Source organism: Cyprinus carpio, chromosome B16 (genome assembly GCF_018340385.1).
Source record: "Cyprinus carpio isolate SPL01 chromosome B16, ASM1834038v1, whole genome shotgun sequence".
Taxonomy (NCBI): Eukaryota; Metazoa; Chordata; class Actinopteri; order Cypriniformes; family Cyprinidae; genus Cyprinus; species Cyprinus carpio.
Genome location: NC_056612.1, coordinates 15430492 through 15457578, shown reverse-complemented (window position 1 = coordinate 15457578; position 27087 = coordinate 15430492). Strand labels below are relative to the sequence as shown.

General features: G+C 35.9%; 2 protein-coding genes across 6 annotated transcripts in view; both read left to right on the top strand.

Annotated features, from left to right (window-relative positions):
• The window catches only part of LOC109105935 (hormone-sensitive lipase-like), a 30244-nt gene extending 22490 nt beyond the window's left edge, over window positions 1–7754 (top strand). For all 4 annotated transcript variants that reach the window (XM_042741048.1, XM_042741047.1, XM_042741049.1 and 1 more), the window contains 3 exons: window positions 1020–1261; window positions 3302–3562; window positions 3698–7754. In XM_042741048.1, the coding sequence (XP_042596982.1) occupies window positions 1020–1261; window positions 3302–3562; window positions 3698–4117 (923 nt within the window). In that variant the 3' untranslated portion in view covers window positions 4118–7754. The remainder of the gene's footprint in view (window positions 1–1019; window positions 1262–3301; window positions 3563–3697) is intronic.
• Window positions 7755–9011: 1257 nt separating this feature from the next.
• LOC109105944 (transmembrane protein 145) lies at window positions 9012–25104 on the top strand. Of its 2 annotated transcripts, none has more exons than XM_042741056.1 (15): window positions 9012–9202; window positions 13072–13146; window positions 14375–14452; window positions 14860–14946; window positions 15344–15445; window positions 17144–17228; window positions 18502–18573; window positions 18767–18835; window positions 19060–19140; window positions 19258–19336; window positions 19574–19667; window positions 21206–21378; window positions 21687–21807; window positions 21903–22088; window positions 23127–25104. In XM_042741056.1, the coding sequence occupies exons 1-15, from the start codon at window positions 9107–9109 to the stop codon at window positions 23358–23360; spliced, it is 1632 nt and encodes a 543-aa protein (XP_042596990.1). In that variant the 5' UTR covers window positions 9012–9106; the 3' UTR covers window positions 23361–25104. The 2 variants fall into 2 exon arrangements, with proteins under 2 accessions (XP_042596990.1, XP_018974787.1); XM_019119242.2 differs by lacking the exon at window positions 9012–9202 and adding an exon at window positions 12441–12583.
• The last annotated feature ends 1983 nt before the right edge of the window (window positions 25105–27087 follow it).

The window sequence follows — 27087 nt, the reverse complement described above, 5'->3', positions numbered from 1 at the left end:
CTGATAGCTGATACGGTACCAATATATTTGGCATTTCTATCAAAACTGTCACAAATGCTCAGCTCTGATCGTCTCTGCATTTTTATTCTTTCTCAGTTCAGTTTTATTGCAGTTTTGATTGCATAGTCGCACAGCTGAACTGAAAATCTGATAATAACCATCTCAAACAAAGCTCTTTGTAATGGCCTCACATACTCTGTTGTGCCAAATGCCCATCGGTTTTGAAGTCAATGGTATAAGTGGACAACTATCAACCCCAGATCTCATATTATTTGAGTTCATTAACTCCCACAGAGAGAGAAAGAGTAGGGCTGTGCAGGATGTCAATGCCGTGTGGCTAAAAGGCATCATTAGTGTGGTGTGTCACACAACACAAAGCATTCTAATTGCCTCATGATGGCCATGAATTCATTATTCACTATACTAACATTGCTGAGAATAGTTTTTCCACAATATTATGGCTATGAGCAATACAGCTGTGTTGTGACTGGTGTGTCTGTCAGTCATATGTGTCAGTTTGTATGATGCCTGAGTGTCTTTTTAATGCCACACTCACGCTTCACATCACCCAGTCACATGCCTTACCTCTCCCTGGCAACTGTTTCCTCGCCAACAGCCTCCACCAATGTCTGTGTGAGGGTCTTTGTAAACCCCCACCCCTTGTGCTTAAAATTCCTACCCTCTGCCCATTTGTACTCCTTTTTTTACTTTCTCATTTTGCCTTTTTGCATATTTGAATTACAAAATCTCTGTATGAGATTTTTATGAGTAATTTCTTTTCTTGCTGACTGCTTAACTTGCTTTGGGAATTCAGAATTACCTTAGTTTTTTGGTTTCGGTTTTTCCGCCTTCACATTTTGGGCCTGTTAATATGTCATGTAGACATTTATCTAAGAAAACAATAACATGAGAGCATCATCAGTCAATATATGTTATTTATAAAGCATCTATGTATCCAGAATAACCTTGTTAAAATAACCACCAAAAATGACCTAAATATTTTACTCTTCCCCTTTTAGACTCTGTAAGAAAGAGTGTTTCAGAAGCGTCTCTGACCTCTCCTCATGCAGACCCTCCGGTGTCCGGCAAGGAGTCTGAATACTCCCTGGAGAAGGGGTCTCTGAAGAGCCAGACGTGTCAGGACTTGGGCACACATGCTAACAGCGGTGCCAGCAATGTACAGAAAAATGCCAACCACCTTAGCACCACCACAGCGAACCACAACTCCATCCTTGACATCACACTGACACCCGAGAGCAAGGTACAGCTCATCATCTAGTGCTTTAGAAGGGTTTAATCCAATTCCTGCTTTCACCATGTCCCTAAAGCTCCCACGGTGTCGAAGGTCTCTCTTTTACAGATTGCAACAGTGAGTCATATTAATCAACAGGCTGATTTGCATTCTGCTAGGATGCCAATCTCTGCTGCACAGCATCCATCAGGCTGTTTTTCATGGTTTTATAAGTTTGTGAAACATATGCCAATATTTGCACTGATTAATTTGATATCTAGAGTGAGAATGACCTAGCCTTCAACAATTTAACAGTGTTGTTTATATCATAGTCAAACATAACATTTAACAGACAGCCACATTGTTAGTGAGAATCTGGTATGTTTGCTGGAGTGCAGCACAGATGTTCGTTAAGAGTATCAATTTGCTATTGGTGGCAGAAAAACAGGAGTTTGTTGTGCCATAATTAGCATCAGAGTCAGAGCTGTGGCAGAATGCAGGCTGTCTAATGCACAGAATTAACTGGCCTCTTAACACTGCCTGATTTTAATAGCTTGCAGTAAATTGTTGATCTGGTTATTTCAGTCCGGTACACACCGTTCAAATAAATCACTTCACTAATTTTTTTTTTTTTTTTTTTTTCTGGATTCCATGCAGTTATTTCACTGTATTTCTCACTGTCTGGCTTAGTGAAGTGAGGTAGGATAGTGCTGAGAGTTAACTCTGAGAAATTGCTAAGGATTATGCTGCAATGATGTCACTTGGATTTTGTATGCCATTGTTCAAGTATGTGTTAAAATCCCGCAGAGAATCCCATGATGCCATGCCACAGATGTGTGAATAATTGCAGGATTTGAAACGCTAATTTTTGCTGCCTGTTTCAAATGAGTCATCTCAGCCTTTCCTGAACCCATTCCTCCCTTTTTCCACGCTCCTTACAAATATCCACTATCCTACTGTATATTCAAATGCAATAACTAAAATATATATATGAATGTATGTATGTATGAATGTGAATTAATATATAATTTATATCAGACATGTATTGAATTATACAGTTAATATACAGCTATTATAATATTTTTAATATGGATAGAAGGTGTTCAAATGTATCAGGACGTTTTATAATGTTACAGAATATTTATATTTAAAATAAATTCTGTTCATTTGAACTTTATATTCATCAAAGAATCCTGAAAAATGTATCAGTGTTTCCACAAAAAGCAGCACAACTGTTTTCAACATTGATAATAAGACATTTTTCTAAGTATTTTTTAACATAAATGTATATATAAATTATAATAAATACATAAAATTAATTAATACAAAATTTATATTAGACATGTATTTATACAGGTAATATACTGCTGATATACAGTAAGTTTTTTTTATATATAAATTCGTATTTATAATACAGAAAGAATGCATTCAATATATTTTCCTGAAAAAAAATTTATTACTATTTTCACAAAAAGCAGCACAACCATTTTCAACATTTATAATAAGAAGAAATTTTTATATATATATATACACACATATATATATATATATATATATATATATTATATATATATATATATATATATATATATACATACATATACATATACATACATACATACATACATATACATATATATATATATATATATATATATATATAATATTCATACAATTTATATTATATATAAATACATTTAATATATAAATATAAATTTTTTCTTAATTATTTACATGCATGTGTGTGTATTTAAATATACATAATAAATATACACAGTCTTCGTTGGCATCCTTCCGTCTTCGGGAGGAGATGGTGTAGCTTCCAATTTGATGAAATTCTATCTATCTACACATATATTATGTAAACAAAAACTTTTATTTTGGATGTGATTAATCGCGATTAATCATTTGACAGCACTACATTTTACATATAAAATGTTTATTATAATATAATTAAAATAGAAAACAGTTGTTTAAGCATATGAATGGTGGCAAAAATAATATTTTTAGAAAATCATAAGGTCATTAATCCAACCTTATCACCTCGTGTTCATATCTTATTTCTCCTAGCCTGAGGATGTGAGTTTCTTCCTCTGCAAAGAAGTGGATCCCTCAGTATCAGAATCCTTTTCATTTGTGGCCATCCCGCCCCCTGGTGGTCAGGAGGACTCTGAGAATCCCCGGGAGTTTCCAGAGGGCTTTGAGCCTCTGCGTTCGGAGCAATTAGCAGAGATGAACATGCAGAGTTCTCCCATTGTCAGAAACCCCTACATGTCCCCTCTTCTGGCTCCAGACAGCATGCTAAAGGGACTACCTCCAGTACACATAGTGGTAAGAGTGTCTTTCACAATTTTTCAGTTTTAGAAGATGTGGTAGAATAAAGTTATTTTCAGAAATTTCCTTCTCGGCATAAGCTCATATTTTGTCTTGAATCTTGTACCATCTGTCTCATCCCTATTTTCTCAGGCCTGTCATCTGGACCCCATGCTAGATGACTCTGTGATGTTTGCCAAAAGGCTGCGAAATATCGGTCAGCCAGTGACCCTGTGTGCTGTGGATGACCTTCCTCATGGCTTCCTCAGTCTGTCCCAGCTCTCGAGGGAGACTCGGGAAGCTGCTAACATATGCATGGAGCGAATCAGGGATGTCTTCACCATGAAAGACCCTCCCCCAGAAATGCGTATGCACCGCAAACTGGAACGGACCAACCAGAAGCCTTCTGCTACCAAAAGAGACCACACTCAGCTTTCGCAAGTGACTGTGCAGGAGAAGGAGGAGGAGGAGGAGGAGGAAGAGGAGGGGGGAGGGGCTTCTGTTGTGCATGAGGAAGGGCTTACTGGTTTTTACCCTCCCACTAAAGTTGAAGCTGAAAAGATTCCAGCTTAGATTTTGGCCTGAATGATACCAAAAGAGATACATATGGGTAGAGTAAGGTCATATCATGTGAATAATGCAGTGATTATAGCCAGGGGTGCACATAAGTGGTCCGCAGGTCCGCATGCGCGGCCAAAATAAAAAATGAGCTATATAAAAAAGTTCTGACAGCGCATTTGCGTACTGACATGATTGACAGCTGTTAATACACAATTACCATTTAAGATCGACAAACTGTACTATATAAGATTTCTTTTCCAACTGAAAGCATCAATCTAGGCTATCCCATGCCATTTTCAAAGCACAATGCAAAACTGTTACATTCATTCACTGATGCTCTTTAATCAGCAGCAGCGCTAAATCCGGAAGCGCGTATACTTACTTGCCGGCAACCCGCCAAAATAAAAGCCTGCTGATTTTAAGTTTGAAAATGATAAAAACGCTTTTATTTATTTATTTTTAGACGCTTTTATCATTGGGAAATACATAAAACGATTCTTCTTAAAGAGGCAAAAAAAGAAATTAGTAGTAAATATTAGCATTTTATTTTAAAGTTTACTATTAAATAATTGTATTTGTATTTAATATGAGGCCTACCTTTTATTTTTAATAATATTATTATTTAGTTTATTATTTTATTTTAAAAAAAAACTAAATAAATTAAGTGCAATAATATTATAACTATTATTAATTTAAATTTTTATAGTTATATTTAATGGGTCACGCTATATGCAGTGTGAGGACCAAACCAAATCTCCAGGCTGAAAAAATGATGTGCACCCCTGATTATAGCGGACTAGAGTACAAAGAGAAAAATAAAGGAATAAACCAACTATTAAATGTAAACTTATGAAAGACACAATTAAGTATGTAGTTATAGAGTGGATAAAGTTCACATTAGAACACCTCCAGCATTATTACTCAAATGTGATTGTGTACACTTGCTCTCCCTTTACATCTGTTTACCACCTTGCCTTTTGTTGCGCTATACCAGCACAAAAATGAATATCCTGCCTTGAACAAAAACATCCCAGCACATAACCGTCACTGAAAGACATTACAAATGGATGTATAAACCCAAACCTCACTACTTATAGCACTATAACTGTTCTTATATGTTAATGAAATCGGTCTACAAACTGTGATTCAATATTATACATGTGTGCTACAATTTAAACTCAATAGAATGCATTGCTGCTAGGCAGGCAAGAGCATTTATTAATGGTTGATTTTTTTTTTCTTTATAGTAGCTTTTGAATTATTTATGACACTGAATTATAATATGTTGTTACTGTGTATGTTAATCACCCTTTATTAATCTGCCTGCCTCTCGGCTCCTAGAGGACGTCCTGTGCGAGTAGCGTTTGAATAGGATTTCTGATGCTGCTTTGTCCTCATGGAGTTGGGTGTTTATGAAATGCAATTAATCGTGATCCAATTTCCCACAAGCCTTCTGTGGAACGAAAGCTCAAGTTACACAAAACCGCACTGAATTTGTGATGTAGTGTTACTTGTGTTCTATGGTGTCCAGGCTTGTTATACTTAAAATAATAGTCCATTATGTTATATATTATCTTCATAACAGCTTTGTGAATTGTGTTTGGTTTGCTGTAAAGTGCTAGTTCATCCAAAATTGAAAATTCTGTCATAAGTTTTTCACCCTCACATCATTTCAAACCTGTATGACTATTTCTTTAAGAACGTTTCAGCTATTTTTGCCCAAACAATGAAAACCACTGGGGTCTAAAACAAACCACACAGGGCTCCTTTGACTTTTAATTTATGGGCAAAAAAACTGAGATTATGTTCCACAAAACAATGAAAGTCATAGTTCTGGAATGACTCAAAGTGAATAAATAATGCCAGAATTTTCAGTGTTTGGATGAATTTACCTTTGAAGTCTTAAGTGGTGTTGAAGTGGCATAATTTGACTTGTTAAGATTTGTTTGTTTATCATAATCATACTATAACCACATTTATCCATAAAGTTAAACTATAGATTAGTTTGCTTGTCAAAAAGACAAGAATATATATATACTGATTTAAAAACTGGACACTCCATCACCACCTCTGGGTCATTCTCTGACCTGTCAGCACAAGTTTCCATTACTTTTCCCTATCCCTAGTTCCTTCAGTCTTCAGTTTGTTTCCGTTTGTTAACAATTGTGTCATCTGTCCCTGTGCACGCTGACCCATTTTGAGCACACTCTTCAGTTCTCACCCAGCCTGTCCTAGAGGTATTTTAAGCAGACTCCCTTAACACCCAGCAACCTTGAGCCAATGAAATCTTTCAGCTTGCACATGTGTGATGCATTCTGCTGTGATAGCGTGTCTCTATTTGAATCAGGCTTCCTCTTTCTCTGGCACTAATTGACTCTATTGACGCTCCAAAAAAAAAAAAAAAAAACATTTTGCCACTCCATGAAGTTTATTAGCGCTATATGGGAGGTTTGGGCCTTTGTGTGCACAGCTTTGCTGAGTGTGTTTATACAGAGCACATATCCTATTTAAAGTATTGTCAACTTTATTATGAAACGAGTTATAACTCCACTTGATGTCATTTTAAGCTATGCTCAGCTAAGTGGCACAATGCGACATGTCTTTTGGGACTTTATATATCCCCGGCAAAAGCCTCTTCTTTATCGGTGTGTCTGTGATTGGATTAATCCAGAGCTATGTGCTGAGAGAAAACAATGCTCCATCTGCTGATTGCAGCATTTGAGAGTTATTTTATAAGAGTGTCACGATATCAAAAGATTTGCTTGCTTGCTCTTTTCACCGTGTCAGAGCTGCTCCTTTGTGGTGACAGATTTGAAATACCAAATCTTGGTTACTCTGCAGATTCTGTTGACGTGCGTATGTTACACATGTCCAGTCATTTGTGCTTCTGGGTATTTTTGTCAGATGGTTCCTGTTTCAGTCAGTATGTGCATGTTCAGAAACTTGTTTGTCGCACTTTGTGTTATAGTGGTGCATGAAAAAGCTTCTCGATGCCATTGTGCTAGTAGATGCGAAGGCCATTGTGTGTAGTCCCTTCATGGAACCATGACTAAAACAACCAGAACTAGGACAGGAATGATAAGACACTGACGCCCTCTGGTTATCCGTTCCAGTCGAGCCTTTTTTTTCTTTTTGCATTTTGGGTTGGACAATGTAACCTTGAATTCACTGCTGAGCATTTCCACCTGGTTTTTATTTTATTTTTTTTCACTTTTTGTTTTTTTGTATGTGTGACTCTCAAACTGCCTCCCTTTAGAGAGAGATTACTCATTCATCTCAAGAGTGTTATGTAAAACACCATGTTAATTTAGTCCTGTTTAAATGGCTATACCCATGTTACTGAGGCGAAACTGTGCCGCATCATCTCCCCTCAGAGACACAAGCCCACTGAGTCATGTCACTGCATTTTACATCTGTTCTCAAGACTAATAGTCAATCTGTCACTGACTTGGAGTTTTAATCAGTAGGTTGGTGTTTTGTTTTGTCAGAATTGATTTGCTGCAAGTGGTTTTGAGCTCCTGTCCTTTTGAAGTCCACTGACGGTGATGTTACACTCTTTAAGTGCAGCCTGTATTGACCACTGCAGTATCATTTGCAAGGGTGCTAATGTCTATTCTCTCCTCATTTTCACTGCCGTCATTGAGTGATACAAAATCCAAGCAGACTGCACAATATGTCCCAGGCAAACTTTTTGCATTCAGTTAGACCTGATGTTTTCAGGACAATCTCTGCAAATAAGCACTTTATAGTTAAGTGTAAACAGCAGCATATTTGACCCTGGGCCACGAAACTAGTCATAAGTAGCACAGATATATTTGTAGCAATAGCCAACAATATACTGTGTGGGTCAAAATTATCGCTTTTTCTTTTATGCCAAAAATCAGTAGGATATTAAGTAAAGATCATGTTCCTTGAAGATATTTTGTAAATTTCCTACCGTGAATATATCAAAACTTAATTTTTGATTAGTAATATGCATTAAGAACTGAATTTGGACATCTTTAAAGACGATTTTCTCAATATTTTTTTGCACCCTCAGATTCCAGATTTTCAAATAGTTGTATCTCAGCCAAATATTGTCCTAACAAACCATACATCAATTGAAAGCTTATTTATTCATGATGTATAATGTATAAATCTCAATTAAAAAAAAATGCCCCCTATGACTGGTTTTGTGGTCCAGGGTCACATATAGTGTGACATGGAGGTTTCAGCTGGCTGAGTTGTTTTCTTTATGATTATGTGATTATTTTTAATATGAACTATTAATTATTATATTAATTATTATATGATTATTATTATAATAGCAATAATTTATTGTTTATTATTTATTTTATAATTTTAGCAATAATATTTATAGTATTATATTAGTAATAGTAATAATAATAATTATTATTGTTGTTGATATTTTTGTTATTGTTGTTGTTATTATTATTCCTCATGTAAAGACACCATAAGTGCAAACCTGTGTATTTGGAATGTACTGTATATGCATAGATTAGATTTATTGTATAGAGAGATCATAATTACACTCTCATGTTGTTTTTTTCCTCGACAGAGTATTTTGAGAAGGGGAGGACTGTGGGAACGATAACTGAGAGTACTGTATTTTTCTGCAGTATGTATTTTCCCTGTGTTGATTTATATTTGAATAAATATTTTCTCTGCATCTCTGTGTTTAGCTTCCTTTTGTAGTGTGGCGGAATAAAGAACGCAAAAAAACATGACTAATAAAGCGTATTAAATCTATAAAGGAAGGGCTTAAATCGATAGAAATATGCTTATTTGTGTAATGTTATGTTGTAATAAAATATCGGCAGCGCGTGTGCGATACCAGGCGCGCTCCCGGAGAAAATTCTGGGGATGCATGCGTTTTGAGGCGAAGAACGGAGACGCGCGTCTGGCAGATCTCCAGCATTCCTGCTCTCTCTCTCTCACACACACACACACACACACACAGCATCGGGAGGAGAGCGGAAACGCAACGGTGGACAGGTGAAGATGGAGAAAGTATTAGGACTCGCCGTGGTGTCCAGTATTTTATGTGTCGGCTCAGTTTTGGGTAAATACGTCAGAGGTATCGTCAACACAAAAGAGGTGAGTATAATGTTTACGTTTTATTGCTGTTGTGCTGGTAATGTTCCGGAGTTCTCCGGCGTTCTTGCTGCGCAGCTCCTGGTGGCTGTTATTAATGGGCTCATATGGCAAGTGTGTATTCACGCCTCCGCGTTCGCGCGCATCTGGAAGCTTGATGCTTTAATATGCTTTATCAGGATCATACACTCGCCGCTATTGAGCCGATTAAAACGTGATTCGTCCTCCAGCCACGAAAAACACATTTTAAACGGCGTATTGCCGACATTTAACTTACACCCTCCCATCCGCTTTTACAGGTGTGTGTCGACCAAGATGCTCTTCTGGAGGCATTACAGCATTGTGGAATTGCAGTTATCGTATGTTGGTGTCCAAATAGATTAAGGTTGCTTAGCTGTGCTTTTAAAGGTGCGAGAGTGTGTGATGAGTGTTAATGTGCGGGGACATAATTCAAACCTGAACTAGGTGCAAAAAAAAAAAAAACCCATTCACTTGGAAACAGATGATTTGAGTCATATATTGCTGTTAAAGTGTGTCTTTATTTGGCGTTCATCATTATCTTTATTTTTAATAGCTGCCGGGTGTTTTGATTGCAGTGTGCCTTATGGCAAACACTGGCTATTATTTGATAGACACAAAGTAAATGTTGGCCTGAAGCAAACAGTGAGACTGATTTTTGCTGCAAAAAGTTCTTGCAGCTCTTATTTCATCAGAATAATTTAATGAACAAATATGGGGGAAATACAAAGAAATGAGGGAACAATAGCCTACATTCATTTATTATCAAAAAGCATAGTCAGCTTATAAAGAACTGCTTAAAATTACTCTTGGTACTTAAAAGCTTCCATAGACAGCTTATTTTTTCTAATTTCACTGATGTTTTATTTTCACGCAGTGAGTTAATTGATTAAATTATGATTAAGTGTTTGTCTCTTCCAATTAAATTTGGCAGTTGTAGATGAGTCCTGTCCTGTGTTTGCTGTGGGTAATGTAACAACAACCTGTTCCTGCTTGTGTCCTAGTGCTGATCCTGCTCTCTTTTAGGTCGCTGAGACCGTTAAATAGTCCATTAATCTCACTTCTGTTTATTTCCTTACAAGGTCGTTCTTGTACACTGCCATGGACGCATACTGGGAGATCTTGTCAAGTTCAACATTTTTGTGTGTGTGTGTGTGTGTGTGTGTGATTTTTGTATATACTGTTTGTATTAATTTTTATTTCAGGTTTAGTTATTTTAGTACATCAAGTTAAACGTAATGAAAATGTGAAATGTTGCTGAAATAAAAAGTTGAACTAGTTGCAATAAAAAGTTTTTTTTCAATATTTTATTTTATTTCATTTCAGTAAACATTTATTTTATGGCAAGTAACAAAAAATATTTTTATGTTTTCAATTTTAGTTTAGTTTGAGTTGACTCTATGTATGTATGTACTGTGTGTGTGTGTGTGTGTGTGTGTGTGTGTGTGTGTCTTTGTACTCCTTCCTCTGAATCGAGTCTGGCCAGAGGGTTGTGCAGGTAACTAACACTGCCACAGGCATATGAGACTCTTTCTAGGGGCATTCAGGTCGACGTGTTGTGTGTGTGTTAGTGTATATGTGTGTCAGCGCATGTGAGTGCATTTATGCAGTGCTCCGTTGTGTAACTTAAGTAATGAATCATTTAAAAGCCCGGTGGACCTGGGGTGACATGACTTGTTGATTGGTAATTTATTCTTAATGAGGCTTAGCGAGCGGACAGAGATCCGGAAAGACAATGAGACATGAGTCCACCACTGATTCGGTGAAGTGACCGGATACTGCATCTGGGTATAATGCTTGATTAAAGTAGTGTCTGTGTGCTGTGTCTCTCACCCTCCCTTTGGTTTATTAATTGACTTTAGTTATTTTATTAATGTACTTATATTAATTGTTGTGTTAAACTGTTGTACTTGTGTATTACTAGAGCTGTAAAACTGTTTAAATCATCTTTACATTCATTATACCGTTACACTGTCATAGCTACATAATAGTACATTTGGATATAACTTTACATAGAAAAGAAACATTTTAATAGCTGTTGGGAGAGTTCTTTGATTGCACTGAGCCTTATGAGAACCACTGGCTGTTATTTGATAGACACATAGTGCAAAAAATATATTGGCCTGAAGCAACAGTGAGATTTACTGTGCTGCAAAAAGTTATTGCAGCACTTATTTCATCACATTGAATGAAAATGAAGGAAATACAATGAAGGAACAATACATTTATGCATAAATGTATAACACAGCCTATAAAGAATTGCTCAAAAAACTTTTTATGACCTAAAATCTTCCATTTTCTTTGCATAAAAATCCATGTGAGTGAATTCAATAGTAGTAGTAAAATTGGATATTACTTCAAATATCAGAGAAAAGGTTGGTAAGCATTTCTTACTCTAAATAACAAGCACTCTTCACATCTAGTGGTTATACTTTTGAAATAGTTTTTGTTTTTTCCAAAAAATAAATAAATAAATTCTGTATTAGACCCATTCACATCCACTTTAAATGCCTCGGTATAATTTAGATTTGGATTACACTTTATTTTAAGGTGTCTTTGTTACATTGTAATTATACATTTAAGTACTAAGTTATATTCATTTACTACATGTACTTACTATATGGTTAGGGTTAGGCTCAGGGTTACTTGCATGTAATTATGCATAATTGTTATTATAATAGTAAGTACAAGTAACGTGTAACAAGGACAATATAAAATAAAGTGTTACCCAGATTTTTAAAGAAAATGAGGGATGAGTCAGTTTTTTTATTCTAGTAATCAACATTATGCTACAAATTCTCTCAGTTGAGCTTAACTTGTACAGAACCCTCAATATTTTTAACACCGCAAAGGAATGAGAGATTTTTCCTGACAAAAAATAGATCTGTGTAATCACAAGGGAAACGTGAAAGATGGTAATGTGAACAAGGACGGAAACAATGTTGTGAAGTCCTTTGGTTGTAAAAACGTGATATAAGGGGGTTTAGACAGAGTCGGGCCTCTCCTGGTTTCTATAGTAGCTGCAAAGTGCATTGTGTCTGTTGCCATGACAACAGTACTTTGATTTTTTTTTGAGTGGGTGTTTTTTTAACTGGGTGACTGACCATAGGTGCTCTTTTACGTGTGCTTCTGTTTTAGAGAGACAAGGTGGTCTTTCAGAAGCTTGGTCATGTGACGTGATTATTTGGCCTCAGTTCTGGGTCAGAACGTCTTAAGGCCGGTGTCTGTATTGTCAAGGAAACCTGTTGTTATGGAAACCACCAACAGAAGACACTGAAGGGAGAAGTTAATATGGACAAGGGGCTAAAAGCTGGAGCGCACTTAGTGCCATTTTACACTTCACTGACTGCGTGTGTGTCTGTCAGCGTAAGTTCAAGAGAGTTTATGAGATGAGACCAAACTGAAGCCCTGAACACTGCAGGAACTTATTAACACTTCAGCTGTTACAGTATAATGTGATATGAAATTTTTTAAACTCTTATCGCTGCATTATTTCAGATTTATAGCAGATAAGACTGGTTTTATGAATTTGTGGGGTGTGAAGCTCAGAGCTTGGAAGCAGAGGTTTGCTGCAAGCTGTGGTCCATCACTATTGTGTCACTGAGCAAGCTCCAGGGGAAATGTGCTTCTGATAAATGTACTGTAAGCCGCTTTGTCTGCTAAATGATGTCATATCTGGATGGTGAAGCCGTTGTGTGAAGGTCTCACGAGATTCGTGTTTGCTGCTGGCGTGGGTACGGTTGCTGCGGGACTAAACAGTGCATGAATGTCGCTCAGAATGAAGGTTACCATCCAGACACAGCCGCTACATAACTATTTGATTTCCTTCTGTTTCCCTCCCCTCTTCTCCACAGGACTGGGTTTTCCTCACAAGATTTTGCTTCCTGACTGATTTTGGCCGACTGAACTTCAAGTTCCGATACCCCAAGGCAAGCTTAAAAACCTGTATTTGAATTTGTACTCATGAGCAGATTACTGATGTTCTACTAAATCTTCAATACTTGCATGGATGCATAATACATCATAGCACATTTAGGCCTATAAGTATCACCAGTTATGTTGGATTGATTGATTAAATTGATATTAGATATTGAATTATGCATGCTCATTTCATTTGTTTTTACATTTAGATTACCTTTGCTGTCATTTAATTCTTCTTTACAGTTAATATTTAAAAACACTAATGATTTAATAACACTGTTAGTTGTAATCACTAGCAAACATCAAAAAAATATTTTTGTCAGACTGTACAATATAATGGCTAGATTCAGTTTAAAAGCATTTAAAGCTATATTTAGTTTGTGTATTATATATATATATATATATATATTTATATATATATATATATATATATATATATATATATATATATATATATATATGATATTTATGAACTTTCATGTAATAGGCAATAATTGTTGTTATTATATATATATATATATATATATATATATATATATATATATATATATATATATATATATATATATATATATATAATATTATATTATAATATATATTAATAATTGACTAGATATATATATATATATATATAAATAATTGACTAGAATTATAATATATTTTGTTTATTGTTTGTTGTTTTTCACATGCACACACACACACATATATATATATATAACAATTATTTATTGTTATAGGCCTATATACAGTATATATATATATATATATACATACAACAATTATTGTCTATTACATGATTACGTGAACATAATAATTGAAAATGATTCGACTAGAATTATAATATTGTGCATCTCTCACAACATAAATTCCATAAATAAATAAATAAATAAATATACAGTATATCTTAATTATCCCTTCACAACGTAAATATAATATTTGCCTAAAATCTTAATTTGGTTTAGTTGTTTTCATTACAAATACCAAATTTTTGGGTAACAATAAAAGAACAACAACAACAACAAAGTTCTACAAAGTTTGACCATTAAATTATGTTGTCAGACTGTGCCTTTCGTTTTTCTTTCTCTGTCAGTCGTTCTCTATATAGGTCCAATATATCATTTAAGTTTATAGATGGCATAGACAGTTCCAATATTAATCTCTCCCCCTTTCTCTATCTATCTATCCATCTATGCTGTCTTTCTCTTCCTCCCTTCTATGCTTGTTTTTCACTGAAAGTCCCGATGCTGTCAGAACATATTGCTCTACTTTGATGAAAGCTCTCAGTGGCCAGCTGTGTACAAGAGGCCGGACAAGGTGAGACGCACACTGTCAGACTTTGTGTTTGTGTGTGTGAAAATATTGAGTGTAATGACAGACAAACAGAGAGCGCAAGCATGAATGCATACGTTCCACGTCAGTAGAAAGTATGAGGATTAAAGGAGAAATGTCAGCAGTGTTCTGTGGATTAAAAGTCCAAATCCAGTCTCCAAAAAGACATGAGTGTCAGTGCAGGTGCCTATTTAAATCCAGCACATTTTCTCCTTCCCCGTGGCAGGATCTGCATTGCGGGACTCTGAAAAAGTGCTTGTAGGAAACCCCTGCTCTTCATCACACTCCTCTAGTACTAATCTGCTTAGTACTTCAGCTCTTGTTATTGTTACAGGGTGTTTGAAATCCCATGGAAAGCATGTTTGTTAATGGAGGGTTTATGTGCTCTATAGGACTGCTACCAGAAAGAGTCAGTATTGAGGCCTGAAAATAATCAGGTCATCAACCTGACCACCCGCTACACCTGGTCTGGCTGTATGGTAAGAAAAAAGCTATTACTATATAGTCTTGTGTGATTGTGTGTGTGTGTGTGTCCTTTAGGCTTGAAGTAGTATGGTTATAGTATTAAATTGATGTTCTGCATCACTGGCACAGCCAAAAAATAATTGTTTTCAAACTGGTTTCCCTAACACATCCCCTGTCTGCCATTGGTTGAGCTAAATCAAACAAACATAATTAAACATGCCACTGTATTTACATATTTTGATCAATGGCTCACTCCTGTCTCTGCATAATAAACTGGGATAGAAGATGGAACAAAATTATACACATCAACAATAAATTATAACTGTTCTCTGTTGAATTAGTGATGAGCAACTGCACAATGAAGAGCTGCTTCTCTTTATAATCTTATGTCTTTGTGTCTGCCTCTGTCAGGTGGAAGGTGAAGGTAATGAAGAGATGCTGAGTTGTGTAGGAGGTCGAAGTTTTCGTTCTGTCAGAGAGAGATGGTGGTACATTGCGCTCAGCAAGTGTGGGGTGAGTGGTGATACAGTAAACAATATACGAGGAACTAGGAATGTGCCTGAAGCAGACTACCATGTTCAGAAACGCATGATTAATGACCACAGAATGAATAACTAATTGTACCGAATTATACAGAAGTACAAGGGTAAAACAAATTTTTAATGAACATATCAAACAACATAATGGATAGTCTGTGAAGCATTTGATTAAAGTTGTATCTTGTGAATGAAAATGAGAACTGTGTGAAATTCAGATCAGGTGGTCGTGTTGCTGTTTTTAAAATGCTTATGGTAATATTTTAAACATACTGAGCAGTGTTGGTATTTGTTGCCTTAATCTAATAAAAAGTGGCTTCATTGATTGAAAATGTAAAATTGATTCAAAATATGTACATTTTAATTAACAATGTAAATGTTATGAAAAACCTAAACAAAAATTGTGTATTAATGTAATCTAAGTCTAAATATAAAAAAAAACTAAATTACTAAAACTTAATCTAAAATTAAAATAACTGAAAATGTAAAAATAAAAGCTTATTTAAAATATGAATAAATATTATAATATGACAGTATAATAATATTATGAATTATACAAGGCATATTTGCTAAACGGATTAGAGTCTAAATATGCTTTTCATTCAATTTTGATACACTTCCAGTTTCACCCACATTTATTTCTATATGAATACAGAAACAGATCATTTTGACATTGCAACTGATAAGGATCGATATAGATAAAAGTTTAGATCATCCTGTGGTAATAAAATATTAGCTTAAAAAAGACATTGTATGATACATCTAAAATATATGCTTTTTCGACAGCATCCTTCTTTATTATGACTGGCTTTACTTTCCAATCCAAAATACACTGAAGTTTGCATATATAGCATGTAGGAAACATGGCAAGTGTTTGTTTGACCTGATTTCAAAGAATGTTAGTAAAGGGATTTTTTTGAAGATGAAGACTCAGTTCTGCATTGGGCCATCTTCAGGAGGCAGTGAGCGATTCTTGTTGTAGCTGCTTGAAGTGATGCACATGTACTGTAGTGTTGGAGAGGTATGCGATGTGAAAGCGTTTTAGCCAGATAAATGGGGGCAAAATGTAAAGGGTTGTTTCATGAGTGAGGGCAGACTGATGGATGCAGGGCTAAATCCTGTTGGACTGAAGTAAAGCACAGTCCCTAAGGGAGCCTCTCTGCGTCTGGCTGCCAATTTCTCTTTTCCTCTCTCATACTTCCTTTCTCCTTGGCCAGTCTTATACCTCTGTATCTCCTAACTTCTGTTACAGTCGCTTGATTACTCACTTCAGCCTTTCATGCTCATTCTGTTTGTATCTAACGGCCTTTTCTCTGTCCCTCTCCAGCTCTATATCTTTGTCCCGCTCTCTCTTTTCTCTCCATCTCTGGCCACATTGATTTGGTGATAGGGCACTCTTCATGCACCTCACCTTTTTGGAGTGCGGGAGAGGGAATGGGTTTTTCCTGCCAAGTGAAATCAAAGTGTTTCTCTTTTATTAAGCCGGGCCGAAATCCTCTCAACGGCTAGAAACTGTGCTTCTTTGAAGTCTTTTAAAGCCCAAAGATCTGTTTGTGCACTCAGTGTTTGTATGGTCTCTGAAGCTCCCCACTCACTTTCTCCCTCTCTCTGTTTTACACCTCCTGCATTTCTCTCCTCTGAATTCCCTCTTTTTCTGTTTCACCATGCAACACAGGGAGAAGGGCTGCAGCTGGAATATGAAATGACATTAACGAATGGACAGTCCTTCTGGACCCAGCATTTCTCTGCAGATGAATTTGGTGAGACATGACTGAAAGTGGGAGGAATTTAATTTATATTATGTGAAAGCATGGCAGAATGTATCCATTATATATGCTAGCCTTCAAAAGTGTGGCATCAGTACAATAATTTTATGTTTTTAAAAGAAGTCTTTTATGCTCACCAAGGATATGTTTATTTAAATAAGATACAGTCAAAACTGTAATATTGTGAAATATAATTGCAATTTAAAATAACTGTTTAATATGTTTTAAAATGCAATTTTTTCTTTTGATTGCAGTTTATAATATGCTGATTAGGTGCTCAAACATTTCTTATTATTATCACTGTTAAATAAACTGCTTAATATTATTGTGAAAACCATGATACACTTTTTTTCCAGGCTAAAAAATAAATAAAAAATCATATACTCACCCTCAGTGTTTTTCGTATCTGTATAATTTACCATCTAAAATGTGAATGGTGACCAGGGCCTGGGGTTTTCACACTCCAAAATGATAAAAAAGGAAACATCTTAGAAGTAGTCTATACAAATTTTGCACTATATTCACCTATAAAGCTGTGTACCAAATACTGTACACTGTAAACTATGGACTTATACACTACTTATGCGTTATGCATAATGGGGGGGGGGGGGGGGGTATTTAAAATGCACTTTTTCTTTTTGGAATTTTCAGTGTAAACACTACTCACACTATTTATACTACAAAACGGCATAGAATAGTGCATAAGTTTGCAAACTGGGATGCACCTCAAGTCTTTTGTAGTTATACAACAGTTTTGGGTAAAAAAAAGATAAGCGCTTCATTGCTGACTAAAAATAATCCACTCCATCACTGCTCTCAAATCTCGTATGTAGAATGTGAATGCAACGTTGGCACATCTCGATCAAGACCAATAACTTTTGACATCTGTGACTGCAAATCTGGCATGTTATTGTCTTTATGTGCCATATTTAATGTAAACATAATGGAAATAAAGAAAGAAATTGATTTGTCTTAAGTTCTACTAATAATTTTGCCATGCTCACTATTCTATTTAATATGTGATTTAAATAATAATACTAATAATAAATATATATTTTTTGTAATTTAAAGTCATACTATATAGAAAAGAACACTGTGAACATTCTGCTAAATTTCACATTCTTAGAAAGCTGTACCGCATTGGTTTAGAATGAGACCGAGATAGTAAATGATGAGAATTCTTGGGAAAACAATTTTTTCAAGACATTTATCATGCTTATATCGTGACTGAAAACTGTTCTTGTTTTGCTCTGTTTATGTGTTTCAGGCATCCTGGAGACAGACATCACGTTCTTGGTTATATTCGCCATTGTGTTTACACTGTCTTGTTATTTTGCTTGTGAGTTTCCATGTCCTGGAGGTATAAAAGACCTTAGATGTGTTGGTCTCAGTGCATAATTTACAAGTCTTATTATTCAGTGTTAAATTAAAAGATATTTTTAGCCATCTCCTCCAGATAAACAGACCTACAGATACTATGCGTCTATCTGCATTAGTTATTCAATCTCTTTTCTTCTGTGTAATTCTTTAAGATAATTTAAAGGGAAGACAGCTGCTCCATACGACCTATAAGATGTTTATGACTGCGGCTGGAGTGGAGGGTGAGAAAGTCCACTGCACACACTCATATAGATAACCACAAGCACACACATTTATATGACACTAGGCTTTGCAATGCTTGATGCATAACAATATCTCTTGTGTCATCCCTTCTTTCTTTCATCCTTATCTCCTCCCCACATTCAACTTCTTCCTCTGTGCTCTCATGGCTGCTACTGTGACTTACCTCTCTCTTCTCTCTCATCTCTGGATTCCTTTCTTTCAGTCTTAAGCTTGCTTTTCTTTTGCATTTACTGGGGTGTTTATGCCAGAGATGGTGTTGGGAATGGCAGCCTCAAGATATTAGGTGAGAAAGGCACACATTTGTGTGCTTGTGACTGGATTCATTCTTAAATGCTGACCTGATTCGTAACCTACTTGTGGTCACCTGTGTAACTCTCTGCGGCTCTCTTCCTTTCACAAGGGAAATTACTCTTTTCTGTGAGCTTCCTGATTTTCTTGCTCATGCTGATTCTCCTGGGGAAGGGATTCACAGTCACAAGGTAGGAGGCCTTACTTCTCACATAATGTGGGTAATGACTTACAAGGCTAATCATGCTAATGTGACCCAGATGTCAAGACAAATCTGTATCCAAATTTGAGTATGTGCTGAATTCAAGAGTAAACTTACTTTTGGTGCTGATGTTCTTTAAGTAGGCATGTGGTCCTACATGTTTTTTGAACAATGTTTTCAAAGAAGATGACGTAGTGATAATGTTTCTCTCTTTTTTTTATTTCAGGGCAAGAATAAGTCACAGTGGCTCTGTGAAACTATCCATTTATATGACAATATACACCATCACGTACATCATCCTCTTCATATATGAAGCAGAGGTAAGATCTGATTGTTTTTTTCTTTTAGAATGACAATAAGCTGAATATTCATAACATTCACTACTGTTCAAGAGTTTGAGGCCAATAAGGTTTTTTTTTTTTTTTTTTTTTGAAAGAAATACTTTTTCTGTTTCTATTTTAAATAAATGCTGTTTTGTTTTTTCTTATTTATTAGAGAATCTTAAAAAATAAAGGATTACAGTTTTCGCAAAAAAATAAAAATAAATAAGCAGCACAACTTTTTTCAACATTGGTAAAAAATAAGAAATGTTTCATGAGCATTTAATCAGCACATTAGAATGATTTCAGAAGGGGATCATGTGACTGTAGTAATGACTGCAAAAAATTCAGCTTTGCCATCAGAGGAATAAATTACTTTTTAAAATTAATTTAAATACAGAAAATGTTGTACTTCATTTTTGTTTAAATAAATGAGCATTAAAAAATTCAAGAAACATTTTAAAATCTTACCAACCCCAAACTTTGTGTATTTCTGATGGTTTTGTAGGCAATATACACTGTAAATTTAATAAAAACAATATAATTGATCCTTTTGTTCATTTATTGAAATAAAAGGTAACACTTTTCTTAAAGCCTTTATGTATAATGCATTATAAATGTAGTTTTAATGCATTAATTATGCCTTGTAATGCACCTTATAATGCATTTAACAATCTTATGAATAAATGTCATGTAAACAGGTAATACATTATAACACTTAATTCATCAATTCATCGTTACACTATGCATTTTAAATTCGGTTAAAATTATTTCCGACAAGATATCATATATTACAGCACACATTATGAATAATTATAATGCATTGTACCCATTCTAACCGGTTATAATGTATTATACATAAAGGCTTTAAGTAAAGTGTTACCAAATAAAATGTGGAAAAAAATTCTTAACTGTTATATTGTAATTTAGTTTTCAGAAAATTTTTGATTATAATTTTGCTTCAATAACTTCAGTCGAAATGATGGATGCAGGCAATTAATATACCATAGATAACCACCACAGAAAGGTGCATAAATAACCACATTCCATACCAGAAATGTCTTCAAATGTCTATTAATTTCCATATTATCTAATGCATATAAAGTCGGAGGACTCGTCATCTTTGAGCCCTATCAGCTGCAGTTTCCCATGCTGCCTACGAGAGCTACTCCACTCTATACATAATGTAAGGCTGTGAGATGAAGTTACTCAGCTTGAGCATGTTGTGCTGCTGTAGTGTGCTGTAATGGAACCCGGCAGATAGACAGATAGATAAAGAGAGAGAAAGACAGTTAGAGAGAATGACCCAGATAAGCTCTTGCCGTATCAATAAAGAGCTCCTGTTGCATCTTCTTTCAATGTCACCCTTTGCTTTAATTCAGCCTTAGATGTTTGGATTTAAGGAATGTTCCGCCATTTTCCACTTATGCAGCCTAACAGATTGTGCCATGGACGGGTTTAAAACCATCAGTCATACAGATGGGTTGCCAAGGGCGGTGATTTCCCTGTTCCCACTCCCACTGCGTGTGTGTCTGTAGTTCTTTGATCCAGGCGAGGTGCTGTATGCTTATGACAGCCCTGCAGGGTACGGTCTAATGGGTCTGCAGCTGCTTGCTTACGTATGGTTCTGCTACGCTGTGCTGGTGTCCCTCAAACACTACCCTGAAAAACAACCTTTCTACATCCCCTTCTTCACTGCGTACACTCTGTGGTGAGTTTTGCTGTAATACAAAACCAGAAGCTTATATTATTATATTTTTCCATTGCTTTAATTCATTCGATGAATAAACATGACACTCCTAATATCAAAGGCATGGGTTTGAATCATTGGAAATGTGAACTCAAAGTAAAACAATTTTTAAACTTAACTTTTCACATAAGTCTTTTTATGAGACTAGACTGAAACTGTTTGTCTCTACTTTGACTCAAAGCTCTCCACAGCCTTTGTAAATCTGTAAAGAAGATTGACAGTATAAAGCTTATGTTCCTCTTTTCATCCATTACTTTTTTCACCCAAAGGTTTTTTGCTGTGCCAGTCATGGCTCTGATTGCCAACTTTGGCATCTCTCGCTGGGCCAGGGAAAAGATTGTGAACGGCATCCAACTTGGCATCCATCTCTATGCCCATGTCATCTTCCTGGTATGATGTTTTTGTTGCTGTTGTTTATTGTAACTTCATTTATTTAGGCTAATAATGTGATAAAACACCCTGCGTGACTAATCCTGTCAATCTAGGCCATCACACGTCCGTCGGCAGCCAATAAGAACTTTCCCTACCACGTGCGGACGTCACAGATAGGAATCCTTCTCTCCAGTCCTAAAGGCATGGGGGCAGAAAGCTTCCCTCATCATGCCTATGGAAATAGTTCCTTCCTGGGAGACTCTCAGCCAAACTTCACAGAGCTCTTCTCCATCCACTCAGTGAGTATTAGATGTTGTAATAGGAATGAAAAAACTGATTTAAATATGAGTTGAATATAAGTGAACTTATTTTAATGATAATATAATCAGGTTGGGCAGCTTTTTGAATAAAAGTTCCAAAAAGTTTTTAGCATTAAAGAACCATTTTTCATGATTGTGTTGAACATTTAAAAAAAAAATCTACAGAAACTATTTTCACTATAAAAAAACTGTGCAATGTAAAGTTTCCATTGATGTTAAAGGTTCTACATGAAACGTAGATGCCAATAAAGAACCTTTATTTTTAAGGGATAGTTCACCCAAAAATGAACATTTGGATGAGTTCATTGCTTCATTGGAATGGATTTGGAGAAATGTAGAAATTCAAATTTACATTACATCACTTGCTCACCACTGGATCCTCTGCAGTAAATGGGTGCTGTCAGAATGGGAGTTCACAAAGCTGATAAAAAAGTAATCCAGTAAACTCCAGTCCACCAATTAATGGTGCATTTTTGCAAAAAAACAATAAACCAATCTTTAGGACATTTTTAATGTCAACCCACTGCTTCTGACTAAAATACCAAAATTGGCTAAAGTCCAAAATGCTCTATCAATAACATTGTTGTCTCATCTGAATCAAGAGAGAAATATGCACAGATCAAGTACCATTTACAAGTGAAAACTGTCCCAAAGTAAACATGTGATGTGAAAGGATTACAGGGGATGGTCTTTTTCACTGGAGAAAGTATTATTTTAGCCAAGGGCAATGGTTTCCTCAACTTTTCTGTGTGCTTGTTAGACTGGAATTTGTGGTGATTTTTTTTCAGCTGTTTAGACTCTTATTTTGATGGCACCCATTCACTACAGAGGATTCAGTGGTGAGCAAGTGATGTAACGCTACATTTCTCCAAATCAGTTATGATGAAGAAACAAACTGTATGGCCTGATGGTGAGTAAATTTTCAGCAAATGTTCATTTTTGGGTGAACAGTTTATTTAAGCGTGTACTTTCATATAGTGTTATTTCATATAATCCATGTTATGTTTCCCTATTGAGGACCCTGTGAAGACGATAGATGAGACAGTGGCTCGGAAGGGACAGGAAGTGCCAAGGAACAGTGAGCACAAGATCATCACCACAACGGCGGACCTGTCGTCTACATTCTCCCCTCTTCCTCCTCCCATACCACCACGCAGCTCCGCACACTCTCCCCCTCCTCCCAGATTAATGTCCCACTTCACCGAGTATTTTAGTATGCAAGGGGCCATGGGGATGGGCTCCAATACCTAGAGGAACAGGCCATGCGGAAATTACTTTCAAACTTCTGAGGTGGAAAAGAGTTCAATATTTCAATAGATTAGGTTAAGGCAGGCGTGAAAAAGCAAAGCAATTTTCAAAAAAGTTACCAAACATCCATATCTTTGAATTTGTAAAGAGAAACGCAAGCTGCAGAACGTCAAGAGAGAGTGGGGCATAACCTGCTCACAAAGCCCCTAAAAATAAGAAGCAATAAATATTTCAGTGAGATGACAGAGAGTCACTGGAGAGAGATAATATACAGGCAGTGCAATAGTAACAGGAGACAACGGTGAATCTAGAGTATAGATATTTCAAGCTTAATGTGACAGTAGGATAGCATTGTGTACAGTAACTACAGTGAACTCTTGGCATTTTTTAGGCTTCATTCATTTTAAGTGGTGCCGCTAATATTTGTATTTTCATGCCATTTTAATGCAAGTATTAATTTCCCTCGCTACATTTTTTAATGTTTTGAGAATTTATGTACACATTTTGTCTGTAAAGTTGAGATAATTTAGGGTTTATATATTTTTATTCACATTGAATAAAAGCGAATACAGTTAGAGACTTTGCAAACTGATGTTAAACTGCAATGGCAAGTTAACTGGGGAACAACTAGGCAGTATTTGTAAACCATGCATGTTTGTGCTTTGTCTACATTCTGATATATTCAATGTAATTTTGGGTGTGCCTAGTTTTCACAACTAGCGGTCTTAATTTTGTATGCAGTACACACTTGTTTATAGTAACAGTATGTAGAGAATATTTATCTCAAGCGGATGATGAATGATGACTAGTTCATCTTTATCTCAGTCTTGCTGTATTGTCGATTCTGTGCAGGGGTGTGTGGAGTTCTGAGTTCAGATTCAATTTCTGCAAACTTCGTTATGCATTTGTGCATTTAATAACCCTCACAGCGGTCTTCAGCAGATATGGAGATCTTTTATTCTGTCAGTGAGTAGAAAGTAAATTCATTCGGTCCGCTGGGGTTATCTTAAGTTTTGTTTACTTGAGTGTCTGATGAAAATATAGCTCTACTCCTACAGAAACACTTTGTATTGACAGCATGGAGCACTCTACTGTTTAGAAACACTTATTTCATTACCATCAGAGACCCGTGAAAATGCAACCATAATGCAATACAGTGAAAGACAAATGTACAGGTAAAATGTGATGGTTTTCACTGCTGTTTTTTTTTTTTTATCTAACAAACAACCAGTTGTGGGTCGTATTTATGTTATATATATATATCAACAAATCCTATATAATCTCCATCTAAAATTGACCTGCTTTACATGTAATCCTATAAGTTATGTACATAATAATGACATATTTATATTTAATTATTTTTAAAGAACCATACTTGAAGAATCATTAAATCTAGGTTCCCGTGGTTTGATTTTTTTTGTATTAATGGATGTGCTTGGGCCTTAAGCCATTTCATTAATAAACACTGAACTTATGTATGGAAGCCATCAGATAAGGTGATTTTAAAAGGCTTTGCCATGATTTTTTTTCCATTGCTTCAGTGAGTGTGCACACCTAGCAGAGACGAGAGAGAGCACACTTTTTGAATGTATGATAGATATATTAGCACATCACATTGGGGAGCACAGAAAGATACAGTTAAGCACATTTCTGTTGCACTGTTCATACTGAATGCATTTTAATAGTGTCAAATGACTTGGCAGTGCATACCCTTTTTGCCAAATTAAAATGGTTTGTTTTACAACAATGGCTTGTTTGTGTGTTTCATTTTGCAGTTTGATTAGCAATTAAGGGAGCTACAGTAATTGTAATCGTAGAACTCTGAAGTACAACCAACTGCTGAACAAATCATTGTCATTTAAAAACTATGTATTTTACATTATGTTCTAATGTTCTGCTGCGTAATGTATACAGGTCCTTCTCAAAAAATTTGCATATTGTGAAAAAGTTCATTATTTTCCATAATGTAATGATAAAAATTAAACTTTCATATATTTTAGATTCATTGCACACCAACTGAAATATTTCAGGTCTTTTATTGTTTTAATACTGATGATTTTGGCATACAGCTCATGAAAACCCAAAATTCCTATCTCAAAAAATTAGCATATCATGAAAAGGTTCTCTAAAACAAGCTATTAACCTAATCATCTGAATCAACTAATTAACTCTAAACACCTGCAAAAGATTCCTGAGGCTTTTAAAAACTCCCAGCCTGGTTCATTACTCAAAACCGCAATCATGGGTAAGTGGTTAACCCAGAAGGCCATCATTGACACCCTCAAGCGAGAGGGTAAGACACAGAAAGAAATTTCTGAACGAATAGGCTGTTCCCAGAGTGCTGTATCAAGGCACCTCAGTGGGAAGTCTGCGGGAAGGAAAAAGTGTGGCAAAAAACGCTGCACAACGAGAAGAGGTGACCAGACCCTGAGGAAGATTGTGGAGAAGGACCGATTCCAGACCTTGGGGGACCTGCGGAAGCAGTGGACTGAGTCTGGAGTAGAAACATCCAGAGCCACCGTGCACAGCCATGTGCTTTTGAACCAGAAACAGCGGCAGAAGCGCCTGACCTGGGCTACAGAGAAGCAGCACTGGACTGTTGCTCAGTGGTCCAAAGTACTTTTTTTCGGATGAAAGCAAATTTTGCATGTCATTCGGAAATCAAGGTGCCAGAGTCTGGAGGAAGACTGGGGAGAAGGAAATGCCAAAAGTCCAGTGTCAAGTACCCACAGTCAGTGATGGTCTGGGGTGCCATGTCAGCTGCTGGTGTTGGTCCACTGTGTTTTATCAAGGGCAGGGTCAATGCAGCTAGCTATCAGGAGATTTTGGAGCACTTCATGCTTCCATCTGCTGAAAAGCTTTATGGAGATGAAGATTTCGTTTTTCAGCACGACCTGGCACCTGCTCAGAGTGCCAAAACCACTGGTAAATGGTTTACTGACCATGGTATTACTGTGCTCAATTGGCCTGCCACTCTCCTGACCTGAACCCCATAGAGAATCTGTGGGATATTGTGAAGAGAAAGTTGAGAGACGCAAGACCCAACACTCTGGATGAGCTTAAGGCCGCTATCGAAGCATCCTGGGCCCTCCATAACACCTCAGCAGTGCCACAGGCTGATTGCCTCCATGCCACGCCGCATTGAAGCAGTCATTTCTGCAAAAGGATTCCCGACCAAGTATTGAGTGCATAACTGAACATAATTATTTGAAGGTTGACTTTTTTGTATTAAAAACACTTTTCTTTTATTGGTCGGATGAAATATGCTAATTTTTTGAGATAGGAATTTTGGGTTTTCATGAGCTGTATGCCAAAATCATCAGTATTAAAACAATAAAAGACCTTAAATATTTCAGTTGGTGTGCAATGAATCTAAAATATATGAACGTTTAATTTTTATCATTACATTATGGAAAATAATGAACTTTTTCACAATATGCTAATTTTTTTAGAAGGACCTGTATATAAACAATTATTTTAAATATTTTGTTATGTGTCCAGAATGACATAAAACAACCTCATTATATGTGATAAAGAATATTTGTATTTTCAAAAATTCACTGACCATTCTCTAGGACCACTGGAAATGTAGAAAAAAAAAGTAATTAAAAATGAAAAAGAAATAATGTTTGTGACCAGTAAGAGGACATCTCATTCAGTCATATAAATTCTGAATATATTATTTAAAAAGTCATGGATATGATAAGCATCAACCAACCATACACAACAC